At 36.8% G+C, this 24,014-nt stretch overlaps 1 protein-coding gene across 1 annotated transcript in view; it reads right to left on the bottom strand.

Annotated features, from left to right (window-relative positions):
- Positions 1 to 1,641: 1,641 nt before the first annotated feature.
- The window catches only part of IFIH1 (interferon induced with helicase C domain 1), a 55,850-nt gene continuing 33,477 nt past the window's right edge, over positions 1,642 to 24,014 (bottom strand). The window contains exons 6-16 of the mRNA XM_019971816.2: positions 17,594 to 17,804; positions 16,346 to 16,563; positions 15,081 to 15,197; positions 12,968 to 13,091; positions 12,145 to 12,414; positions 10,635 to 10,894; positions 8,067 to 8,216; positions 6,405 to 6,566; positions 2,841 to 3,031; positions 2,261 to 2,354; positions 1,642 to 2,160 (exon numbers count right to left, since the gene is read on the bottom strand). Coding sequence (XP_019827375.2) covers positions 1,981 to 2,160; positions 2,261 to 2,354; positions 2,841 to 3,031; positions 6,405 to 6,566; positions 8,067 to 8,216; positions 10,635 to 10,894; positions 12,145 to 12,414; positions 12,968 to 13,091; positions 15,081 to 15,197; positions 16,346 to 16,563; positions 17,594 to 17,804 — 1,977 coding nt within the window. The 3' untranslated portion in view covers positions 1,642 to 1,980. The remainder of the gene's footprint in view (positions 2,161 to 2,260; positions 2,355 to 2,840; positions 3,032 to 6,404; positions 6,567 to 8,066; positions 8,217 to 10,634; positions 10,895 to 12,144; positions 12,415 to 12,967; positions 13,092 to 15,080; positions 15,198 to 16,345; positions 16,564 to 17,593; positions 17,805 to 24,014) is intronic.

The following is a 24,014-nucleotide window of genomic DNA, read 5'->3' as shown; positions in this document are numbered from 1 at the left end:
GACTAGGGAGTGGTGCAGGTAAACAGTTTCTATTCATTTTCTAATGACATCCAGCGCCTGTAGCCTGTTGGACATCTCCACTGACGCAGGTAATCTTGTATGTATTAATAACTAGTCTGGATTTAACCTCCGTTCTTTTAAGGTAATTACTGAGCATAGTGTTATGTTCATGAAGGGAAAGCTGTGGAACTAAGCCTTAACCTACCTTATGTCTTCTTCTTAATAATACTGTTAGGTAGTTAGAATAGGAAAAAGGAGTCCAGAATGGAGGTGGCTAAAAGACAAGGAAGAGAAAAGTCTGCTAAAATAGAACAAAGGAAGGTCTGAGGACTGGAGTAAGGACCTCAAGTGGAACAAACAGCATTCCCGGCTAGCCCACTTTACAAAGAGCAGCCCCAGGGGGAGGAAAAAACATATAAAAAGAGGAGCCAAAGGGCTGGGGGTCTCTCTATCTCCCGCGCGCGCTCCTTCTCTCTCTCTCTCTCTTCTCTTTACATCTTTTGGGTCGGCATGCCCTCACACCTCGAGGATGTATTTTCCTTTATTTTCTAAATAAAACTGATCTGTCCAAGAACTATAACACGGACTGTCCGAGAGCTGTGACGCGCTGAGGGCCTTAACATCTGTCGCTTCAAATCTTTGTTGTGATGAGACAGAACTGAGGAGATTACACTTCCCTGACAATACCTTGCCTTTTATGGTACTTCATATTTTTCAAAATACTTTCATACATACATACATATTGCTGTTGTTGTTCAGCTGCTCAGTTGTGTCTGACTCTTTGCTGCCCCATGGACTGCAGCACACCAGGCTTCCCTGTCCTTCACTATCTCCCAGAGTTTGTTTAAACTCATGCCAAACACATATATTACTTAATCATAAACACTGGGCAAGGGATGTGGGAAGCAGAATTCTAAGAAGGCTTCCAAAATCTCTGCCAGTGGTATATATTCCCTGAAAATTCCCCCGACCTTGAATATGGGTAGAGTTTGTGAATATGATGGGATTACAGTTAAAATTCCCATGACTATAGTTAGACTGTTTTAGCACACTTGAGAGAGTCTCTTGCTGGCCGTGAACAAGCAAGTAGCTGTGAAAGGCCCCATGAGCAGGCCACATGATAAGAGTGACTCTTGGGGCTTAGAGTGCCCCCAGTAGACAGCTAACAAGAAAATAGCAATCCCATTCTTCAGTTGCAAGAAAATGACAGCCAACAACCTGAAAAGATTGGAAGTGATTCTTCTTCCAGGGTATCCAGGTGAAAACATCAACTGACACCTTGACTTTCAGACTTCTGAGATGCCGAGCAGCCTCTGGGCTACAGAACATGTGCAATAATAAATGGGTGTTGTTTTAAGCCACTTGTTGTTTAGTTGCTGTCATGTCCTACAGTTTTGTGACCCATGGACTGAAACCTGTCAGGCTCCTCTATTCATGGAATTTTCCAAGCAAGAACACTGGAGTGAGTTACCATTTCCTTTTGCAGGGGATCTTCCTAACCAAGGGATCAAACCCCCGTCTCCTGCATTGGCAGGCAGATTCTTTACCCCTGAGCCACCAGGGAAGTCCTATGAAGCAACAGAAAGCTAATAAAAGCAAAAGCAGATAGCACTATTACCATTTCACCAAAAAGGAGACTGGTTCAGAAAGATGAACTGATTTGCTTAATTTTATTCTGAAATTTAGTGACAGGACTGAGATTAGTACCTTAGATCCTTATTTATACTCGAACACCCTTCCCACGGCAATATACTGCTCCACACTAAAGGGTTTTGCTGGGAGGTTTTTATTTTTGACCTCTGCCCACCAACAAGGTAGAAATTGAAAGCATAATATATTGTCTTCTTTCATATAGCTCAATACAGAGTAAAGCACTGACTTTTATTAATGTTCACATAAGTTCTGTAGTATGATGAAAACAATAAAAATCATGTAAATGTCAAGTTGATAATATTTTTAAAAGAAATCTTGAATCAAATGTCAGTCCTCATCACTAAACAAACAATATTCTGAATAGTTAAGATCAGGAAATGTGATTGGTAATTCTACCCACTTTTTGTATTGTTTCTTTGGTAAATTATTTTGGAAAACCACTACAAAATTCTTTATTTTGAGACAAGGCAAATCTAAGCCTTTGTGCACCATCATCGTTCCCCAAGCCTGGAAAACAAAAGAGAGAGGGAGAGGAAAGATTAAATGCACATTCAATTAAGAATTCCTTTTGGCCAAAGTAAAATTAAGCCCACAGCAATTTACTTACTTGGCCACATTTATTGCAGATTATCTCGCCATTTGTTTGATAATCAACACACATTGTTTGCAGTGCTTTGTTTCCTCTCACCAAGTACAGTTTCCTAAAATTATCAAGGAGTCAGAATCATCCCTGAGAATTCATATAGGACCAGTACACAGCCTATGGCACACACTACTGGGCTTGCCAGTCATCCACATGCATGCACCATTCTGCACTTCATCCCTTCGGCCAAATCATTGGCACACACCTCTCACGGTATGTTGCTTTTTATGGCTTCCTTCATGTCTGTTGATTATTTTAACTAGACTTAAGATGCTCAAGAAGTTGAAAATAAATATGAGCATTCACAAACTGATCTGGTTTGGGTGAAAATGGCTTTGGGTCTTACACTTCTCCTTTCCTGCCCTTGTGTATATATTTGAAAAATGGACACTTGAAATAAGGTTCATAATTTGGGGACTAAGAAGGGGAAGTTCTGGAAAAATAATGAATCTCATATGTACTATTTTGTTAGACCATTTACAATACAAACTGCTTTATCCCTTATAAAGAAACTTAAAGACTTTAAGTCTTCTCTTGGACTTACTTGAACTCTGGTGTCATATTGACATGGTGCATCTTCTCAATTACGTGGATATCTTCTCCAGAGCAGGCTGGCACACCACAGTTTTTACACAGAAAATTTATTAATGATGGCTTGCCCTTGAACTGCTTTGCAATACTTCTCTTGGTTTTCATTTTCTTTTCCATTATACTTTGCATCTGTAATTCCAAAATCTGCAAAAGAATATTCAATGTGATTTTTTTTCATAGTTTCAATGAAGTAAGTTGCCTGGAATTCAAAGATCATAGATAGTTATGAAAGTATACATTTGACTTTTAGTCTAAAAATAAAAGTGATGAGGTGATGGTCCCCAAAGAGTTTAGTATAGAGTCTTCTCCTACAATCATGGAAATGTGGAATCCTTAAGTGTGCAAAACATACTCCACTCCATTTTTTAAAATGCTCTACTGTGAGAAAATGTTTGGCAATATTTAATAAAGACAAAGGGAAAAAGGCAAAAACAAAGAAACTCCTTCTAATCTGCATCTCCATAGGTTTTAATTTTATCTCATAAAATAAGTCTACTCTTTCTTCCACATGAAGTCTCTTTAAAGAACTAAACATTCTTACTTCATCACCCTTAGTCATTTCTTATCCATGAGAAGCCTCCAGTTTCTTTCATTTCTCTTCATATACTGTAACTTCCAGACTTGTCACTATTTTATCTCCTCTATACATTTGTGACAGAAAATACTAGTTTCCCACCTAGGTTCCATTCTTTGTAGTAACAGAACTATAATTTTATTCTGAGTGGAAATATACCTCTAAATAACTACATTTATGAGTCAGTGGCCTTTAAGACATAAGTCTATAATATGTTGAATGAAATTTCCAGAAAGGATCTTTAAGTATCAGGTAGCTGGCATGGGCACTGTTGCCTTTTCCGTCTTTCTCCTCCTTCCTTCTTAGAGTGAACATGCAGCAGCTGAAATTCTAAAAGCTTTGACCTTGAGAGTGGAAGCCAAATAGTAAAAAGGCAGAGAAGAGAAAGGAATTTTGGCATCCTGATGACATGGAGCTATTGTGTATGTCTAGATTACCCACAGTCTTTATATGAGAGAATAAAATCTTAAAATTTTTATATTCCCAATTCTGCGGCTAATGGAGAAATTGTTCATAACAGAAATAATATCGTTTATGAGAGATATAAAACTTGAGATAGAGACTGGCCAGTTCTCATACCTATACAACTTCACAGTAGACAATTCTAGTTTTTAAATAATTTACCTCCAAACTAAACCTCTCAAAGATGACAAATTGATATTAAGTTGTGGAGGAAGCCATTGTTTTCCTTAAAATCAAAGGGAAGTTTTCAGGAAAAGTAAACTATCGGTGCTGATGAACAAAACTGAATAGCCCAGTTCTCTGGCTCTCACCTCTGTTTTAGACCCTGACTCAAGGCAGCCATAGTTAGCACAGAAAAGAGAACAAACCTTGCAAGTGAACCTGTGGGCTATAATACGAGTTAATCAGATGAGTATGAAGACAAATTTCCTATGTAAATTATAACAATATAATGAATTGAAGTATTCTGTTCTTTAAAAGTTTAATTAGGCTGTTCTTGCAGGATATTTACAGTTCAGCGAGCTGGTGAAAAGATGATTTGGCATAGGAACAGATACATATGGGCAATTAAGAAATAACTATGAATGCAACAGAAAGAAAAAGCAAACAAAACCAAGGTCAGTGTTTGGATATGTAACCAGGACACCAGAAACCAAAAGAATAACTCTAAGCTAGTAAAGGATATGAAACAATTAAAAGGGCCAGAAAAGAAAAGAAATCATAACAAATATACGGGAGGCACAGCTATAATCAGTCTGCGTGCGTGCTCAGTCGTGCCCAACTCTTTGCAACCTCATGGACTGCAGTGTAGCACGCTAGTCTTCTCCATGGAATTCTGCAGGCAAGAATACTAGAGTGGAGTGCCATTTCCTTCTCCAATAATAATCAGTCTAATTCCAACTAAAATGTAATGTGGCAAATGTTGTTGGGTCAAGCCAGGGACAATGTTTAGTATCTTCAACTTACTCCTACAAGTCTGATTTGACTGAAGAAGCTTGGGGGTATGTATAAACTCAGTATATAACATGGAAAATAGACCTCCCCTTATATGTCAACTCAAACTGTTTATTAGTGGTTGCTCCAGTGTTATGTTGAGAAGGATTCTTAAATCAGTAGAAAGAAGTGTTTTGACCTGGCGGCCATGTGTGATGGGGTTTTGAACAGAGTAGTGCTGACACATACCTCGTGTCATTGCCATCCCTACTCTGGGTTTGTCTACCTGGAGCAATTCTAAGAGAGTTGGTCTCTTAGCCAAAGGAGACGTAAAAAAGATAGTCCATGGGGCCCCCAAAGAAACTGTGTCTTTTCTAGAGATTTTCTGTGACTCATAAACTCCAGAGATGGTTCTAGAGTTTATACAAAACACTGGTCTTGAAACATCAATCTTTGAAAAACATCCCACGTGATTTATTCATTTAGTACTTTAAATGTAAAGTGCTAACTTTCCACTGGTATTATATGGCTACAAATGTTTGATTTGACACCACAAAATGTTTGGTTTGCCTTATATTTAAAGGGGTTTTAAAATATAAATTCGTGTAGAAACCTGGCCAGGAAACCTTGGAGTTGGTTATAGCAATGCACACCAATTTGAAAGCATCCCTTCCGTGAAACTCTATTTAGGGTAGAGCCAATTCCAATGTTAAGAAACTAACATTCACACCCATATGCAAGGGTGTGAATTTTCTTCTAAATGGATTGTTTGCTATTATAGTAGTTACAGTCTTTAATTCAGTGGTATGGGGGATTTCCTGAAATATTGTAGAAATACATTCTTCCTTTGCTGCATTCCTCTCACAACTCAAATGATTCTATGTTAGTAAACTGAGATGCAGCAAGATGGTATATGATCTATTTTCTTAACACTCGGGGCTAGCCTCAATGTCTCTCCCTCTTAGAGAGGCCTTTCCCAAACACCTAACCTAAAGTGCCCAATTAGATGTTTGTTTCACATTGTCTTGATCTAATGCTTCAGCTCTCCTCTCCATACATGTATTACTTGCTTTATTTCTCTTTATTTCTCCCCCTCAAATCTCACCATGTACTCTCTCAAATACAAGTTTCATGCAGGAGGGATCTATCTGTGTTGCTTGCAGTGACATTCACTGTTTTTACAACGTTGCCTAACACGCAGTAGGCACTTCACAAATATTTCTAAAATGAAAAAATTGTGCCTGTACAGATTAGATGGGACCAAAATGACCAGGTTGAATTGAATAACTGAGTTTCACTAGACTTTCTGGATCAAGGAAAATCTAAATTTATATTACCAAACTTTATAGAACAGTTCCCTGATGATTTCTGCCCACCACAGATCTTGAGTCTTTGTATGTGAATCTGGTCTCCGAACAGTGCTTCAAACTGGAACTTATAATTCAGCACAATTTCTGTCTAGAGGCTTAACCACAAAGAGATATCATGGCAACCACAGGCAGCCATTTAAAAGTGAAAACTAAATTCAGAGTTGGCCCAAAACAATACCTTATGAGCATACTCCTCTGGTTTCATATTTTGAACACGGTCTATAGCTTTATACATCATTTTCTCTCGGAAATCATTAACTGTTTCACGTTCAACAACCCCTGAACCGCTTTGGGCAACCAGGACATAGGTGCTCTCATCAGCTCTGGCTCGACCACGGGCCTGAGAACAGAAAGAAATCAAGTCAGTGAAGGGCTGTGCTTTGCTGCGAATGTACCTGCTTTTGTTCTGGAATGATATTCACTGCTCAGTATCCCATCATCAAAAGATTCCTCTATTCTCTGTAAAGTCAGTTATTATCCATTTTCTTAATAAGTTGGCTATTTGAAACTCAAAATGCACTTCAGTGAAAAACAATGTTGTAGAATGATGATGGTTAGGTTCCCACATGCATGGGTGCATGTGTGCTATGTCACTGCAGTCGTGTCCAAGTTTTTGTGACCCCATGAACTGTAGCCTGCCAGGCTCCTCTGTCCACGGGATCCTCCAGGCAAGAATACTAGAGAAGGTTGCCATGCCCTTCTCCAAGGAATCTTCCCAATCTAGGAATCGAACCTGTGTCTCTTATATCTCCTGCATTGGCAGTTGAGTTCTTTACCGCTGAGCCACCACAGAAGCCCACACCAGCCCTCAAAAGCCTCAATGACACAAGGCCATCCTGTCCTGCCCTTCTTTTCTCCAAGTACCCTTCTCAAACCCTGCAAACCATCATCAGTGATTTGGGCTGGGGGAGCCCAATTGCCCCCCTTCCCGGTAGGGAGGACAAATGGGGAGAAGGGCCTCTCTGACTTTGACACCAGAGCTGAGGTGAGTGCCATTATGTTTCTAGCACCTACCTTCAATGTTCCAAGAAAACACACTCAATGTGGTGGTACATTTCTATGCTGTGCTGTGCTTAGTCATTCAGTCGTGTCTGACTCTTTGTGATCCCATGGACTGTAGCCTTCCAGTCTCCTCTGTCCATGGGGATTCTTCAGGCAAGAATACTGGAGTGGGTTGCCATGCCCTTCTCCAGTGGTCTTCCTAACCAAGGGGTCGAACCCAGGTCTCCTGCATTGCAGGTGGATTTTTTACCCAGCTGAGCTACCAGGGAAGCCCAATACAGTCCTTCACTTTTGTATAAAGAGTTAATACTAAGGCACATTTTGAGCAACAAAAAATGTTATGGCCTTGGCCAGGAACCTCACAATAAATGCTATCACCCTCGTGAAAAATTCATTCTGAGTAGTGAGGCATTAATAACACATCAACTCCTGAAATCCAAGTATTTCTTAATTTGGTGGCTTTCTGATTATCTGGTTGATTTCTCTTTTTGTAGGAAACAGATATATTTTTTAAACTATGTGTGCTGTTCTACTAAAAGAAATCAAAACACACACACAAACGGGCTTCCCTTGTGGCTCAGCTGGTAAAGAATCCACCTGCAATGCAGGAGACCTGGGTTCGATCCCTGAATTGGAAGATCCTTGGAGATGGGAAAGGCTACCCACTCCAGTATTCTGGCCTGGATAATTCCATGGACTGTAGAGTCCATGGGGTTGCAAAGAATCGGATGCAAGTGAGCAACTTTCACTTTCCATTTCGTGTGTGCTGTTTTACTAAAAGAAAACAAAACAAGAGCATAAAATAAGAAATTAACATATTTGAGGTATCAGAATGTACCTGGACCATGGCTATTTCATTAGTGACGAGACCATAACGGATAACGATATTACATTCTTTAATATCCAGACCTTCTTCTGCCACTGTGGTAGCGATAAGCAGATTTATTTTTCCCGTGCGAAATTTACTAATGACTTCTTTTTGTTCATTCTGTAGAAACATTTTAGTAAATTAAATGTTGTACTGCTAAACACATTAAAATCTTCTAATTAGGAGAAGAAATACTAAATTGCAACTGGTCAGTGTAAATGAAAGGATTAGATCATACACGGATTTGCTGCCATCTGTTTTTGGCATTGAACAAAGACATGATGGTGAGGCAACATTTGATTTCCAATCTGGGATTACCGCACAATAACAAAAATATTTCCATCCTCCAGTCTGGAGGTGGGAAGGCCATCATTTGTGCCAAGGAAACAAACTGATGGGTGACTTAGGCGGAAGAAAGGAGGAGATGCTCTCAGCTGAGAAGAGGATACAGCGATGAGAAACTAAAATAGGCTTTGCTTTTTACTACATTAACTTCAGAATCTTCAACAGTCAGAGAATAAGATGCAGTGACACTTTTAAAGACAGTCAAATTTTGAGTCAGAGAAAAAATATACACTGTATTTTGCATTTGGTCACTTTAAGAGTCATTCAAGCAAAGAAACATGAAGTATTCCTGGCAGAACCTGAAAGCATTGGTTGCCTCCAGGGAGAGGAGCTGGGAGACTGAAGGACACTGGTGTGCCCTGTACCTTATTAATTGTTAAAGAGGTAAATATATTATCTGTTCAAAGGATGATATCAATAAAAATGAAAGAATAGGTTATTAAAAACATAATTAAAACATATTTAAATTTTTAAAAATCTGAATTTTGAAAGTTAACATAGGAAAAGGAATCAAATATTCCCTTTGCTCTTGCATAGGAGGAACTGGTGAGCATAATCCTATTGATAATAGGATTATGTATACATCATAATCCTATTGATGTAGCCAGTGGAGTTTTATTTTCATAACTATTCTTATCAAAGCTGTTGATCCAGTAGCCTTTGGTGTATGTTTACCTATCTTTTGCCTCCATATATTAAACAAAAATACACCTGTCAGACAGACTGTATGTTCTCCTATTCCCATCCAATTCTTTTCAGAGGCAAGAAGACATATGTCTTTCTTTTTGACTTCTAACTGCTGGAGAATCCTGCAGAAAGATCCCTCTCCAGTCTTCTCTGGTAATTTTTCCTTCTTGCACTCACGCCCACTATTGATACAAACTTGACAGATCCTTGGATTTTAGATGTTTTTGCCTTCATTCAAAGGAGTAACTTTAATAGTGAGAATTTCAGACTCAGTGTCAGACCCCCACATCATATTACATAGATGCCTAACTCCTCTTCCAATGAGTAAGTCCAAGTCAGTCTACAGGTGAGGATGTGGGGAGTGAGGAAGGGGGTGTGTTCTATATTTTGGCATTCAGCTACCTAGTCAAAACTGGATAAGCAAAAAGTAGCTTGAATGCATACTTGCCATTTGTAACCCATCTCTTTCCAAAGATGAGCCAAGGCCGCATAAAATCAAAGTCTTAACACTAAAGCTAATAGAATAAAAACTAAAAAATGGGATCAAAAGTGAAAAAGTATAGGTGTATCACTTGTAGGGATTAAAACAGAAGCTGAGAGAATGAACTTCAGTTTTGCTATAAGTTTCCTGGCAGCTAGGGCAAAGAGGAAAACATATCAAGTAAAGCAGCTCTCATCATAAAGAAGGATGTAAACTCCTTACCTAAAGAAAACAGTGCTTTCTTTGGCATAAACTTTAGAGGCAACTCCAGTATAAGTAGACCGTATACCAAGAGTTTTGGTGCACAATTTGAAGAACAACTTCTTTTCAATAAATGTTAAAACAAATTCAGTTTGTTCCAATGGACCAAATGATGATGACCATAATAACTAAAGTGTCCTTTTGTCCAGAAAAACTCAGGACCAATAGGACTTCAGAAGACATTTTATACTAACAAGCCATTTCTGTTTCACCTGTATTTATAATCTCTATAAGTGTCTTTTTTTCCTTCTTCCAAGAGTTTTTTTTATTGTTCACATAAGTAGTATAATAAATTAAAAGCAAAACAAAACAAAACTCAAAAAGAAAATCTCTCATGGTCCCAAATCTCTATCACATCAAATGTCTTAATTTTCCCAAGTTCCCTTAAAGATCTCATCCTATGCAAACATATTTTACAAGTTCTAATTATAATGCACACATTTTTGTGGAAATTTGATTTTTCCATTTGATATTATATTGTGACTGTTTTCCCATTTTGTTACTAAGTTTAAGTGTTAAGCATTTTTGCAAAAGAAACCCAATATAGAAAGTTCCTCCAAGAACATAGAGAAAGTGATTCCTAGAACAAAGTTTAGCCTCTCAAATGCCACATATTGATGGCTATTAAACTCACATTTTCTTTCAAGAACAGTTGTTTCATTCGATTAAAGTATTTGTGGGTTGGTGAGAAGATTGATGAAAAAAGACTACAGGTGAAAAGAAATGACAGCATAAGAACAAAAAATCCGAAAGGAAGTTTTCACCTGTGTCATGGGCTTGAACTCGCTGCTGTGTCCAGCGCCAATAAGATGGTGGGCTTTGACTCCTACTTCCGAAAATTTTTCGTTTTCAATAATCCACTGGGAAAGGGCATATGCACTCTGTCGTGTTTTTGTGAAAATTATTCCTCGTGCTGATCCTTCAGTCCTTGAATATTGTTCCATTATGGTGTTTCTCAATTTGATGAGCTTTTCATTTTCATGTTCTGGGTTTTGGGCTAGTTTTTTCAACTTTTTCTTATTTCCTTTAAGAAAGAATTCATTTATTTCCTTTTTTAACTCAAGTATACTCGATTTACAATGTTCTGTCAGTTTCAGATATACAGAAAAGTATACAGAAATATATATATACATTTTTTAATATTCTTTTCCATTATGGCTTATTCCAAAATATTGAACACAGTTCCCTGGGCTATACAGTAGGACCTTGCTGTTTATCTGTTTTATATATATTGATTATAGTTTGTATCTGCTAATCCCAAACTCTTAATTTATGCCTCTCCCTCTGCCTTTCCCCTTTGGTAACCATAAGTTTCCTATCTATGTCTGTGAATCTGTTTCTGTTTTATAAATAAGTTTGTATCATACTTGACTTTCCACATATAAGTGATGTCAGATAATTATTTGTCTTTCTCTGAATGGCTTACTTCATTTAGCATGATAATCTCCAGGTTCACCCATGTAACTACAAATGGCATTATTTCATTCTTTTATAGCTGAGTAGTATCTTCCATTGTCTGTGTACATGTATAGCTACAGATAGAGATGATATAAATATAGATATAGATGTATAGCATCTTTATGATCCATTCATCTACTGATGTACATTTAGGTTGCATGCATGTCTTGGCTATTGTGAGTAGTGCTGCTATAAGCATTTGGATGCATGCATCTTTCCAAATTAGAGTGCTCTCTGGATATATGCCCAGGAATAGGGTTGCTGGATCATACAGTAACTCTGTTTTTAGTTTTTTAAGGAGCCTCCATACTGTTCTCAACAGTGGCTCCACAAATTTACATTTCCATCAGCAGTGCAGGAGGGCTCATTTTTCTCCACACTCTAGCACTTGCTATTTGTACATGGCCATTCTGACTGTGTGAGGTGACATCTTATTACTGTTTTGATTTGCAAGAAATAATTATCTTAAATTCATAAAATATGTGAATAACTAACTGGAAGACTTCATATAATGAAGTACTAAGAAGCTCAACTATAGTTAATCTTGTGCTGTATCCAATAATCAGGCTAGTTTTTAAAATAAATTTATTGTGGTCAACTTAATAATAAAGCCAGATGACCAAATGATAAATTAAGATAATACAGCTCATCGCTAGTTAACCCCATCAATTAGAAATAGCTCCAATAGGAATGGAGTTTCTTATTTCAAAATGAGAGATTTTAAGAGAACTTTTTGGAGAGTTCTTAAGAAGCAGTGGGTTCATGCCAAAGACATAACTGCATGAGACCATGCAAAAACGTTACACTGATTCTTACCCCAAAATAGAGATATGAGAAAGTCATCTGTCTCATGCAGCTTCAAAGGTGGTTTTCCATCACCCACATCATCATCACCATTGTCATCACTCTCATCACTGTCATCTCCTAGGAGGACCGCAAACTTCTTCTCTTTCTCGTCATTGTAGAAAGTTTCAAGGTGATTATATGCATCAATCATACGGATTGTATCATTAATTTGTAGGGCCTCATTGTACTTCCTCAGATGTTCTGCACAAACACGATCTTTGCGATTTCCTTCTTTTGCAGCTATGAAAAATATGTTATGTACAATGAAATAATGACAGAATACTCCCCCAAGTGTGCTGTGGACTTGAATATGTTAATATGTTTATGATACTGACTTGAAAATAGGCTTCACTTTGGTTTCGAAATGAGCAAATTAAGGCTCAAAATGTGCCATGAGCACAAAAAGGAGGCAAGTTTTCTGACTCCTAGACTTGCTACTTCTATTCTGCATCAGCAAAAAAAAAAAAAAAAAAAAACCACTTGATTCATGCTGACTCTGAGGAATAGCATGAAAAACACATTAGTTAAGTTTGCATGTGGAAACAGAGATGCTAATATTTATCTTAATACTTTAAATATATAATAAGTGAAAGACTCTGGAGATTAAGAGAAAATGGATGAATTGGTGCCTCTTTCCTTAGATAAGGAGTCAGGACATTTTATCCTTGTACTACTTAGAACACAGAAATTCCATTTGCTAATATATTTGCTTTCAGTTTGCTTGGGAACATGTGACCTGGAATCTTGGTATAAACATGGGATAAAGCAAATGTTATGTTAAAACCCAAATTACCTTTTTTTTCCATTTGAATGAGCCATTGTTCGTAGGGTTGAGTTCCAAAATCTGACATTGGATTAATTTGGCAAAATGTTTGAATCTTTGTCATTATTTCTAGCAGCTTATCTTTAAATGGATCCTAAAAATAAATGATACACTTATTCTTACATGTTTATATTATTGAATTAATAACATTATCTTTATTAAAATAATTTATATGTTATAATAAATTTGATTCAGACTCATTGTCTAGACAAAGTAACAAGTTACTCTGATCACCTCTTTATACATTCATTTTTTTTTCAGTTTCTATTTTACCTCCACCCTCAAGCCACACCACACCAACACCAGGTATCTGTGCTGGAATTTCCCATTTAAAAGTTAAAAAATAAAATTAATGAATGTTATACATCTTAAATGCTAATAGCTATTTTAAAAATACATATTAATATCCCAATTATTTAAAAAGCCTGAACTTAGTTTAAAAAAACATTCCTTGGTGAAGAACTGGTTTCAATATTATTTGTACCAAAATAAAATTTTAAAAGGTAGAGTTTTGAGAAAAGCCAGATATAGAAGAATACATACTATGGGGATTTCATTTTTATTTTTGGCCACACTGCTTAGCATGTGGGACCTCAGTTCCCTGACTAGGGATCAAACCCACGCTTCCTGCACTGGAAGGATGGAGTCTTAACCACTGGACTGCAAGGGAAGTCCCTTGATCTGGATTTTGGTTATACAAGTGTTTTCAGTTTATGAAGATTCAGAAATCTGCACACTTATGGACTTGAACCTTTCTGTATGTGCGTTATATTAATACTTCAATTAAAAAGTATGTGAAGTGAAAGTCACTCAGTCATGTCCGTCACTTTTTGACCCCGTGGACTATACAGTCCCTGGAATTCTCCAGGCCAAAACACTGGGGTGGGTAGCCGATCCCTTCTCCAGGGAATCCTCCCAACCCAGAGAGTGAACCCAGGTCTCCAGCACTGCAGGTGGATTCCTTACCAGTTGAGCCACCAGGGAAACCCAGTAAAAAGTATACCCAAAGTTAATTAAGTTGGAGGAACCTGAAGGAGGGCATGGCAACCCATGCCAGTATTCTTGCCTGGAGAATTCCATGGACAGAGGAGCCTGGTAGGCCTAGTCCATGGGGTCGCAAAGAGTCAGACACAACTGAACGACTAAGCACAGCATAAGTTAATTAAGTTAAAAGATAGGGTAGCAAATTCTTTGAGGATGCTGAGGATTAGTTTTAATGATTATGATTAGAAACATGCATTTAAACTTATTGAATAAAACTGAATGAAAAAAGTGAAGAAAAATCAAGTTCAGTCAAATATGCTAGTTCAGCTGGAACAGACAGTTCTATTTTTCAAAATTTCCAGAAAAGAATGACCTATGGAGATCGGTTGCTAACATTAGTTTGGTGCCTATATTTCAAACACAATATTATCTATTATGCATATTTCATAACTCAACATTCTTATGAGGTGGATTTGCAAAGATTACACTTACTATTAAGGACACACAGCTAAAATTTATGGTGCTTTTTATAGTTTACAAAAGAAAGTACTGACATAATGTTCTAGTCACAATGTTCACACTGACTCAGGTTGATTTTTGTAATAAGATATTCATAACAAAAACACTTTAATATTTAAAGTAAATGTTTCACTTCTTTACTGTAAGTATTTTCCTAAGAAACCAAATATGTCAATTAGGTGGTATACCTGTTATCATTGCCAACTGAAATCTGGTAGTCAAAAATGGCTCTGTTCAATGTTGGGAAAATCAATTCAGAAAAGTAAAACGAATAAAAGAAACTATGGTAATACCTCTAGTTTAGCTTTACAACCTTCCCCACCCTTATCCTTTCTCTCCCACCACAACTGATACTTAGTAAACAAAGTACTAAGCTACTCTTTATACAAACTAGAAAACTAAAAGATTAAGAATTCACAGCAGTGTTTTGCTGCCTAATATCAATAAAAAAGAATAAAACAAACTTTTCTGCAAAAATTTAAAATGATATTATTCAGAGTGTCAGTGTAAGATAATCTTTGCATCTTTCAGTTGAATATAGTATCATCAATAAAATAAATATAAAAATTTAAGCACATACTTTTTTGGTATCATCTGCAATTACAAACTTTTTGCATGGCTCCTTTATTTGCTCTTTAAGTAGATTAATATTTTGTTTCACGGTTTTAATGGTAACTGCATCAAGATTGGCACATATCTGAAAAAGAGACACTTCAATATTCAAATACTATTCCTTTTCAATTGATTCAATGTAGAATTTTTTCTTGTGTGAGAAATATGTAGCGTGATTTGCTAAACACAGTATTTTAGTACTGCTTCACTGTGGGTCCAACCAGTAACATTCATCCTGGTAGAGTAAAAACAGAACAATCAAGTTGGTAGAAAATTCCAGAAAAAGTATTTCTTTTCATTTCTTAAATTCCATTTTTCCAGATGGAAAAAGTAACATGGAGAGAGTACAGAAAATTGCAGAGATGCGAAGAGAATGTTTATAAGCTAACCGTATTACACAAGGCATTTATGGGTCACCTTGACATCCATGGATCATATTACCACTTTCTTCTACACATAAAAGAGGACAGCACAAAGGTAGGAGCAGACAAAGCCCATGTACCTGGATTTCGATTGGAGATAGTCCTTAATTCTAGTAATAGATAATATGTTGGGAAAAATAATTGTGCTTTTATCTACTCTATATCCTTTTTACCAACTTCAACTTAAAAATAAGGGACTTAAAATGCAAATACAATGCCTTCGTGTGAACATCTTATGTGAATTACTCTGAATTCTTTCAGTGCTTGAGATCAACAATAGTACTATATGTGTTGTTACCATTTTGGGGCAGCGGACAAGAAATATGTTTTTAATTAAGATTCTCATATCTCCATTTCCCATATAATTTGAATTACCTGGAACCTGAGTATCACACAGAAGAACAACAACAAAAAGGCACAGAACAAAACATGCAATTTTGAAATGCATAGAGTATGTATGAAAATTAGAAACTTTCACAGTTTATGCATACTTCTATGAATAGATCATTAAGTTTGACAATTAGGGATAGATATTTAAAGGCAGGTATTTAATTTGTCCCAATTTTTCACTAAGTTTGCTCTCCATAATTTTTTTGATATTGTTCTCTGTCACAGTAATTTACTAAAGCACTTACTGCTTTGAACAAGACTGAGTCTATTCACTTCAAAGCGTATAGATTTCTTTTAACTCATGAGCATGGAATACCATCCTTCATGCATTCCACAGCACTTGGACTTAATCTTAACCGAGAAGCACTGGCATTTGCTCTAACTTTGGTTTTTTGACTCATGCATAAAGTTAATGACTTACTTTTAAAATGTGTTCTTCGGCTTTGGCTTGCTTTTTGGCTCCTCCAACACCTGGTGAAGCTGTTAGTCCCACTATCTGAGGTAAGGGAATCACTGGTTTGTTTTCTTTCTTAAGTTTATTGTTTTTCAACTTCTGTTTCAAATAACGCCTCATGATGTTGTTATAGACCGCTTCTTTGTTGGTGTGATGGCATTCATCAATGATGATGAGAGAAAAGTCTTAAAAGGAAGTTAAAATGGTTTATTTGTCCATATTGGCAAAATATAGTGAAAAAGTACCTTTAAGTTAGTAAACTTAGCAGCCAAGTATCTCTCACTTTTTAAAGGGAAATGTACATTATCCTAGCCACCTGTATATACAGATGTTTGTGCATATTAATCATGAAACTATCCCTGTTATTATCTCCATTTAATAGGTGAGTCTCAGAAAATTTATAGATCTAAAAAGTGTTATGGGATGGATCAAATCCTGACTTACTCCCCAAAACTCTTAGAATTACATTTTCATTCTTTAATAAAATGTTTAAAGTTGGCGAATTTTATCTTCATTCTATCAAATGAAAAACATTATTTAAAAAGGAATAATTTTACCTTATTTCAACATTGCATTTAATTATTATGATTTTATATACTTCCTTCCCTACCTTGCTCCTACCTTTTCTTCCCATCCCCCACAAAATAGAAAGGACTGTATTTATTCTACAGAGAAGAGGGCATATCTAACAGGATCCACTAAAACTTAAAAAGAACTTGTTGGTACTTAGAAATACTGAGTAAATTGGAAGTCCAGTAACTGTTTGATTTAATAATGATATACTGATGCTGATATCCCACTTTTTGTTTGCTTCCCCAAGGAAGAAGGTTTTTAATGAAAACTTAAGCAATGGAAGACAATCTAAATCAAAATTATGGAGTGGGAGAGTGGGGTTAGCAGATGTAAGCTTTTATATGTAGAATAGATAAACAACAAGGTTGTAGAAGAGAGTTATATTCAATATCCTATGATAAACAATAATGGAGATGAATATTAAAAAATAATGTATATATGTATAAATGAATCATTTTGTGATACAAGAGAAATCAATACAACATTGTAAATCAACTACACTTCAATTAAAAATTGATAAAACATAAAAATAATAAACATTTAAATATTTAATCAACCTTTAAAAACTTATTTAACTAATACAGTCCCTGTTACTACTATCAATATTAATACTATTTTACAAAAATAAACATTTCAACCAACCTGACAACTCTATACCATCATCTTCACCTTCTTCTGAGTTTAAAAGGGAGTTTTCAAGGATTTGAGCTGTACTGATAATAACATCATGAGACTTGACAACTTCTGGAAATGTTATTTTCAATTGGGTATCACCACTTAATCTAGTAACATGATACCATTTCTTCAAAAATGGTTTGAACTCTTTGCGGAAGAGCTGTTCAACTAACGGTACCTTTAAAAATGCCAAAGTTAAAAAGAAAGAGAAAGCATTGTCAAACAAAAAGTATTAATCAAAGGCCTACTATGTGCCAAGTATTAACAGAAATGTTTGCATTTTAAGTTAATTAGATGTAACAGCCTATCCATCATTTCATTCATCCACACGTCAATAAGCATTTATTCAATGTCTTTTCATTAGGTGTAGACATTGTGTCTGGAACACAAAGATGTTTAAGGTATAGCTGACAACTCTCAGGAACTCTTTCTAGCTGAGCACATGGATCAAGACTCAAGAAAAGAAAACAAATGATCACAACACAATGTGATAATTCTCCCATGGAAACAAAGAAAGTGACAGCAAAATGGAAGAAGTAACTTCCATTTTGGAAGGGTTTAGAAAAAATTTTAATCTTGTGAACCGTGGGTTAGTGAAGAGATAAACTGAAATTAAGCCTGAATAAGAAACAAAATTTGAATTTTTAGAACAAAGTCAAGCTATAAAGGGCTATGAACACCAAAAGTATTTTAAATTCAATATAACAGTTCATAGGACCCTTATGGGCTATAGAGTTGTTGGGGGATCAAGCCAGAGGCAACCTGCCTAAGGAATTGGAGGATGCAGAAAACCAAAGGTAAGAAGGTAAGATATTGTCTAGGAGAACAGGTGGAGTTGAAGGGGTGGACTGCTAGACCAGCTTTGGTGGCTGAAAAAGGACGAAATAGCAAGTTCCTTAAAAAAATAAAAATTGAGTTACTAATGATTCAACAATCCTACTTCTGGGCATATATCCAGAAAAGATGAAAACCCTAGTTTGAAAAGATACATGAATCTCAGTGTTCATAGCAGCACAATTTACAATAGACAAGACACGGAAGCAACCTAAATGTCCATCAACATATGAATGCATAAAAAAGATGTTTTATATATATATATATGTATGCATATACATATAATAGAATATTACTCAGCTACAAAAAAGAATGCAATAATGCCACATGAGACAACATGGATGGACATAGAGTTTATCTTACTAAGTGAACTAAGTCAAAAAGAAAAAGAAAAATATCATATAACTTATACATGTAATCTCTCCTTGGAAGAAAAACTATGACAAAACTTGACAGCATATTAAAAAGCAGAAACATCACTTTCCTGAGAGAGGTCCATTTAGTCAAAGCTATGCTTTTTCCAGTAGTCATGTACAGTTGTGAGAGTAGGACCATACATGAGGTTGAGCGCTGAAGAACTGATGCTTTCAAATTGTGATGCTGGAGAAGATTCTTGAGAGTCTGTTAGACTGCAAGGAGACCAAATCAGTCAATCCTAAAGGAAACCAACCCTGGATATTCATTGGAAGGACTGATAATGAAGCTGAAGTTCCAATACTTTGGCCACCTGATATAAAGACTCATTGGAAAAGACCTTGATGCTGGGAAAGACTGAGGGCAGGAGGAGAAGGGGGCAACAGAGGATGAGATGATTAGACAGCATCACTGACTCAATGGACATGAGTTTGAACAAACTCCAGAATATAGTGGAGGACAGAGGAGCATGGCATTGAGGTTGGACATGACTTAGTGACTGAACAACAATATATGTGTTAACTAAAAAATATATAAATGAACTAAATGTAATCTAATGTAATCTAAAATACAAATGAATTTACAAAGTAGAAACAGACTCACAGACACAGAAAACAAACTTATGGGAGTTCCCAGGTGACCTAACGATTAGGATTCTGGCTTTCACTGCCCTGGCCCAGGTTCAATCCCTTGTCTGAGAAGTGAGACCTGCAAGTCTGGTACTGTTTTGCCCCTGAGCCTAGTGCTGAATTGGAGGAGTGCTGTCAATCTTCAGTCCTGCATTCACAACGCCCAATGAGGTCATTACTCTGCATTCTACCTTACTTTACATTTAGAAACGTCCAGCCTCGGTAACAGCTGAACTTGGTCAAAGTGTTAAGGTTTTATTGCTCAGTAGAGAACAAAGGAGTTGAGTCTTTGTATGTTGTAGTGACCCCTGAAGGTGACTGAGTTGACACCTCAAGGCTCTCACATCACAGTCATTTAGAATAGCTCGATTACTAGGGAAAGGAATAACCGGGCCCTGTTGTTTAGTTGCTAAGTTGTATCCATCTATTAGCAAACTCATGGACTGTGGCCCTCCAGGCCCCTCTGTCCATGGGGTTTCCCAGGCAAGAATACTGGAGTGGATTGCCATTTCCTTCTCCAAGAGATCTTTCTGAACCAGGCCATCTTGAAGGTTATATCCTAGGAGAAGCTGTACAGTGGAAGCCCAGGAATGTACAGTGTGGCAAATAAAGTTGGCAGAAAGAGTTTCAAGGGCAAACATCAATGAATGAACATTACACTTCTCCTCATGCAGTTATCTGATAATGTGATCAGTGGTTATCTTATAGTGGTCTGTAAGGTATGTGCTATTCATTTTTAAAATTTTGAGATGAACTCTGTTTATGTGAAAAATAAGGGCTGGCTGACCCTCTTAGCTGGAAAGAACCAAGGAAGAACACTTCTTTGTTTTATTATTTAGTAGAAATGATGAGGGCTTCTAAGAGTGAATGTAGGAGGGGAAAAGGGGCTAAACGGAGCCCATGAATTCCAAGGAAACAAAGTGAATAAATAACAAAGTTTGGTAAGTGAAAGAATATAACACAGGCTTGAAAGAGAAAATTTCACTTAGTCGTTTTTCTCCCTCCAAAATGAGATCTCTTGCCTGTCTGTCACAAAATCAATTGAGAGATTTGGAGAACACAGACTCCCAAGCCCCACTCAAGAACTGCTGAATCTAGACACTGACCATATTTAGGACAGAGTCTTGAAGCCTGTACTTTATGAAGCTTCCAATATGACATTTAAGTTTTTTCAAAAAATTTTTAAAAGAGAACCACAGCTCTTCTTTTTCTTCCACAAAGTCATTTCTGATTCAGTTTTATAGGACTATTCTTTTCATTCTACTTATACAAGACAGAGGAAATAATCTAAGAAGGAAGTCAGCAAAAGAGATTCTGAGGAAGTAAAAGAAGATTAAATGTAGTGGAGACTGCATGCTCCAGAGGAGAGAAAGTGAGCTCTGAAAACAAATACTTCAACTACTTGCTTATTGTGTGACCTTGGACAAGTCACTTAATCATCTCTATCTCCAATTAACAAAGTCAGGAAAATATCAACCTGTGATGGAAGTGTTATGAAAAATAAATGAAATAGAGGCTGACATAGTGCCAGTACTCAGAAAACTTCCCTGGTATTTCACCATCTTTTTAGTCTAGTAGTAGATAATGGTAGAAGAGAGGACCAGTTCCCTTCGGAAGAAAAGGGTTCAAGTCTCAGCTCTGCTGCAGATGACTCCTGACAGGCCAATTAAAGCCCAAAGCCTTGGTTTCCTGATTGCTAAAATGGTGATATTTATGGTTACTAAAAAGAAGAGCTGTGTGATTTCAATGGGAGGATGTAAAGTGCAACACAATAGTCATTATTATATTAATACACAGCTCTCATTTCCTAGACCATAGATTCCTTGAGGGCAGGCTCTGCGTTTGATTTGTCTTTAAATACTCTCATGCTGCTGAATCATTTAAGAATCTCCATACGATGGAGTAGAGAAGGAAATGGCAACCCACTCCAGTATTCTTGCCTGGGAAATCCCATGGACAGAGAGCCTGGTAGGCTACAGTCCAAGGGGTTGCAAGAGTCAGACATGACGTAGAGACTAAGCCACCACCACTATGGTCTGGAGTGGCATAGAAACCTGAGGTTCTGCCCATAAAGGATGGGCTGAGATATTCCAAAGAAGCAGGATATTTTGGTCTACAGAATAAAAAGACGTTGTCACAGGAGGTGGCAGGTGTTGGAAATCCTGAGACTCACTTTGGGTGGCATTGACTTCCTCCTGAAGGACACAAAGAGAGCCAGATGCAAGCCTGACATGGCTAATTGGGAGGTGTGTGGTCCTCTTGGAGCCTTTTCCTGAGATGTGACAGAGTGCCTGCCAAGACTAATCAAACCCAAATGCTACCCACTTCTGCTGAATCATATGGGGCTGTATTATAGCATCTAGGAACCTGGGATTTCTCTCTCATGATGTTGAAGTCCTAGATAGGAAATAGAAAGTCTGGGAACACAGGTGGTGTTTTCATTTCTCCCTGCATCTGAAGGCGATAACTTTGGAAAGGATAGAGAAAGGGAGACAAAAGTAAATGGTATTAGGAAACAGGATTTCTCCTTTCTAGATCAAGAGTTATAATATTAATGCCTTGCCATTGGGCCAAATACAGAAAGCAGGTTATGTTGACTTACTGGGTCAGAGATTATCTGATTCAATTAAAAGAATTAAATTACTTTAGAATTCAAAGCAATGGGATAATAAATTAACGATTATTAGGGAAGATCTTGTGGAGAGATGTCCAGTAATTTCTAGGGAAAAACAAGAGGGAAGCAGATCAGAAACTGGACCCATGGCCTTACATGTCTACAGAGCAATGGATATGAATAATTAATGAGGATAATTTCACATTTAAACATGGGTGCAAATGTGAATTCATAAGTATCACCTTGATCCAACGGGATGAAAGATTCACAGCCAGAATACAGCATTGAGAGGATGAGGAGTTATACAAAAAGGAAGGTGCATGAGATACACACAAAAATATGAGACTTGAAAAGATCAATCAAGATTAATAGTATGAAAAACATAAATGTAAACCTAAGTGTCTGCATGCAGGCTCAGAATTAACCTCCAAAAATAACTTAAGAGAGGTCTAGTTTAACAGATCTTCAAATGAAAATAAGCTGAGACTTCTCAGGTTATGGAAAACTTCAGATGAGTCTGTGGGTGCCAGCGTTGGTGACAAAAGGCAAACCCGGTCATGGATCACACGTTACATCTCATCTTTCCTGTATTCTGTACTGACTGTATCTACAGTATTTTGTCCAACCCTAAACACTGTGTTTTAACAGGGTCTTATTAAGAACATATAAGAGAACTGGAAGGATTTATCATAGGAAACTAAAAGAAAAATCCCTCTGGAGTCATATGATGCTTGATGTCTTTTCTTTGTGAAGGGCTATCATAAGGCAGAAAAATTAGGATTTAGCTTACTCTGTATATTACAGAGGAAAGAATGCTAAGCAATGAGTGTGGATTACAAAGAAACAGATTTTGATGAATACAGGTATGTCTTTCTAACAGTGTCAGTTGTTCAAAGAATGGATTGAGCTCTTTTGTTAGAAGCAGGACCTTCTTGATATTAGAAGTTACTCAGCAGAGGTGAGAGAACCACTTGGCAATAAATGAAAACCAGATCTTACAGGCTTCTTTCAACTCTAGTAGTCTGTGATGCTGGATAAAGGAAGTAAAGGAAGCTGATGAATCAAAAGTAACTTCTAGGTTTTGAGGTTACATGCTTTGGAGGAGGTAATATAACCAACAGAGAGACAGACAAGGGAAGGAGAGATCTTTGGGAGAGTAAATGAAGGGAATGAGCTTGAGGAAATGGAAGAATGTTCAGATGGTATCAAGAGCATCAGTTTAAGTCATTTCAAATCCAATTAATTTTGTTCTTTTCTCTGGACCTGGCACTTAAGACCTTATTCATTGGTTAAGGAATTGCAATTTATTAGTTGTTAAGGTGAGGAGGAAGGAAGGGAAGAAGGAACTAATATTCACTGAGTCACTCTTAGACTTTAAATAGATTATCTCAGTTAAACTTCCAACCTTGTATAGAATAGTATTATTTTACTCACTTTACAGATGAGGAAATTAAAGTGAGAGAAGTTCATAATTTGCCCAAGATCAAATTACTGGTAGGTAGAAATAGTATTTACACCTAGATTTGTTTTATTCCAAAAGATAATATCCTTAATAAGGAAAATATATGAAGAGCCATGGGAAAAAATTCTAATGTTATCACCATCACCACACACACATTCACAAACTGTTCTAACAGTGGGCGTGTAAGTATGAAGGAACAGTATTTAGGCTTAGGGTGTATATACAAAATGCTGTTGGAGTTACCTGATAGAAATCATTAAGATCATGGATTCTGAATACATTTCTCTAATACTGAAAAGCAGACTACAACTAAAACTTTCAGCATGATAGAAATCCAAAAAATAGAGGAAAGTTACACATACAGTCCGTAATTATATTTTCTGTAAAGGAGCAAATGAGAATCCAGTCACCATTCATAATGGGAAAAAGATTGTT

This window comes from Bos indicus, chromosome 2 (genome assembly GCF_029378745.1).
Source record: "Bos indicus isolate NIAB-ARS_2022 breed Sahiwal x Tharparkar chromosome 2, NIAB-ARS_B.indTharparkar_mat_pri_1.0, whole genome shotgun sequence".
NCBI classification, from domain to species: Eukaryota; Metazoa; Chordata; class Mammalia; order Artiodactyla; family Bovidae; genus Bos; species Bos indicus.
The sequence above is the reverse complement of the archived record's forward strand: the minus strand, read 5'-3'. Positions and strand labels throughout refer to the sequence as shown.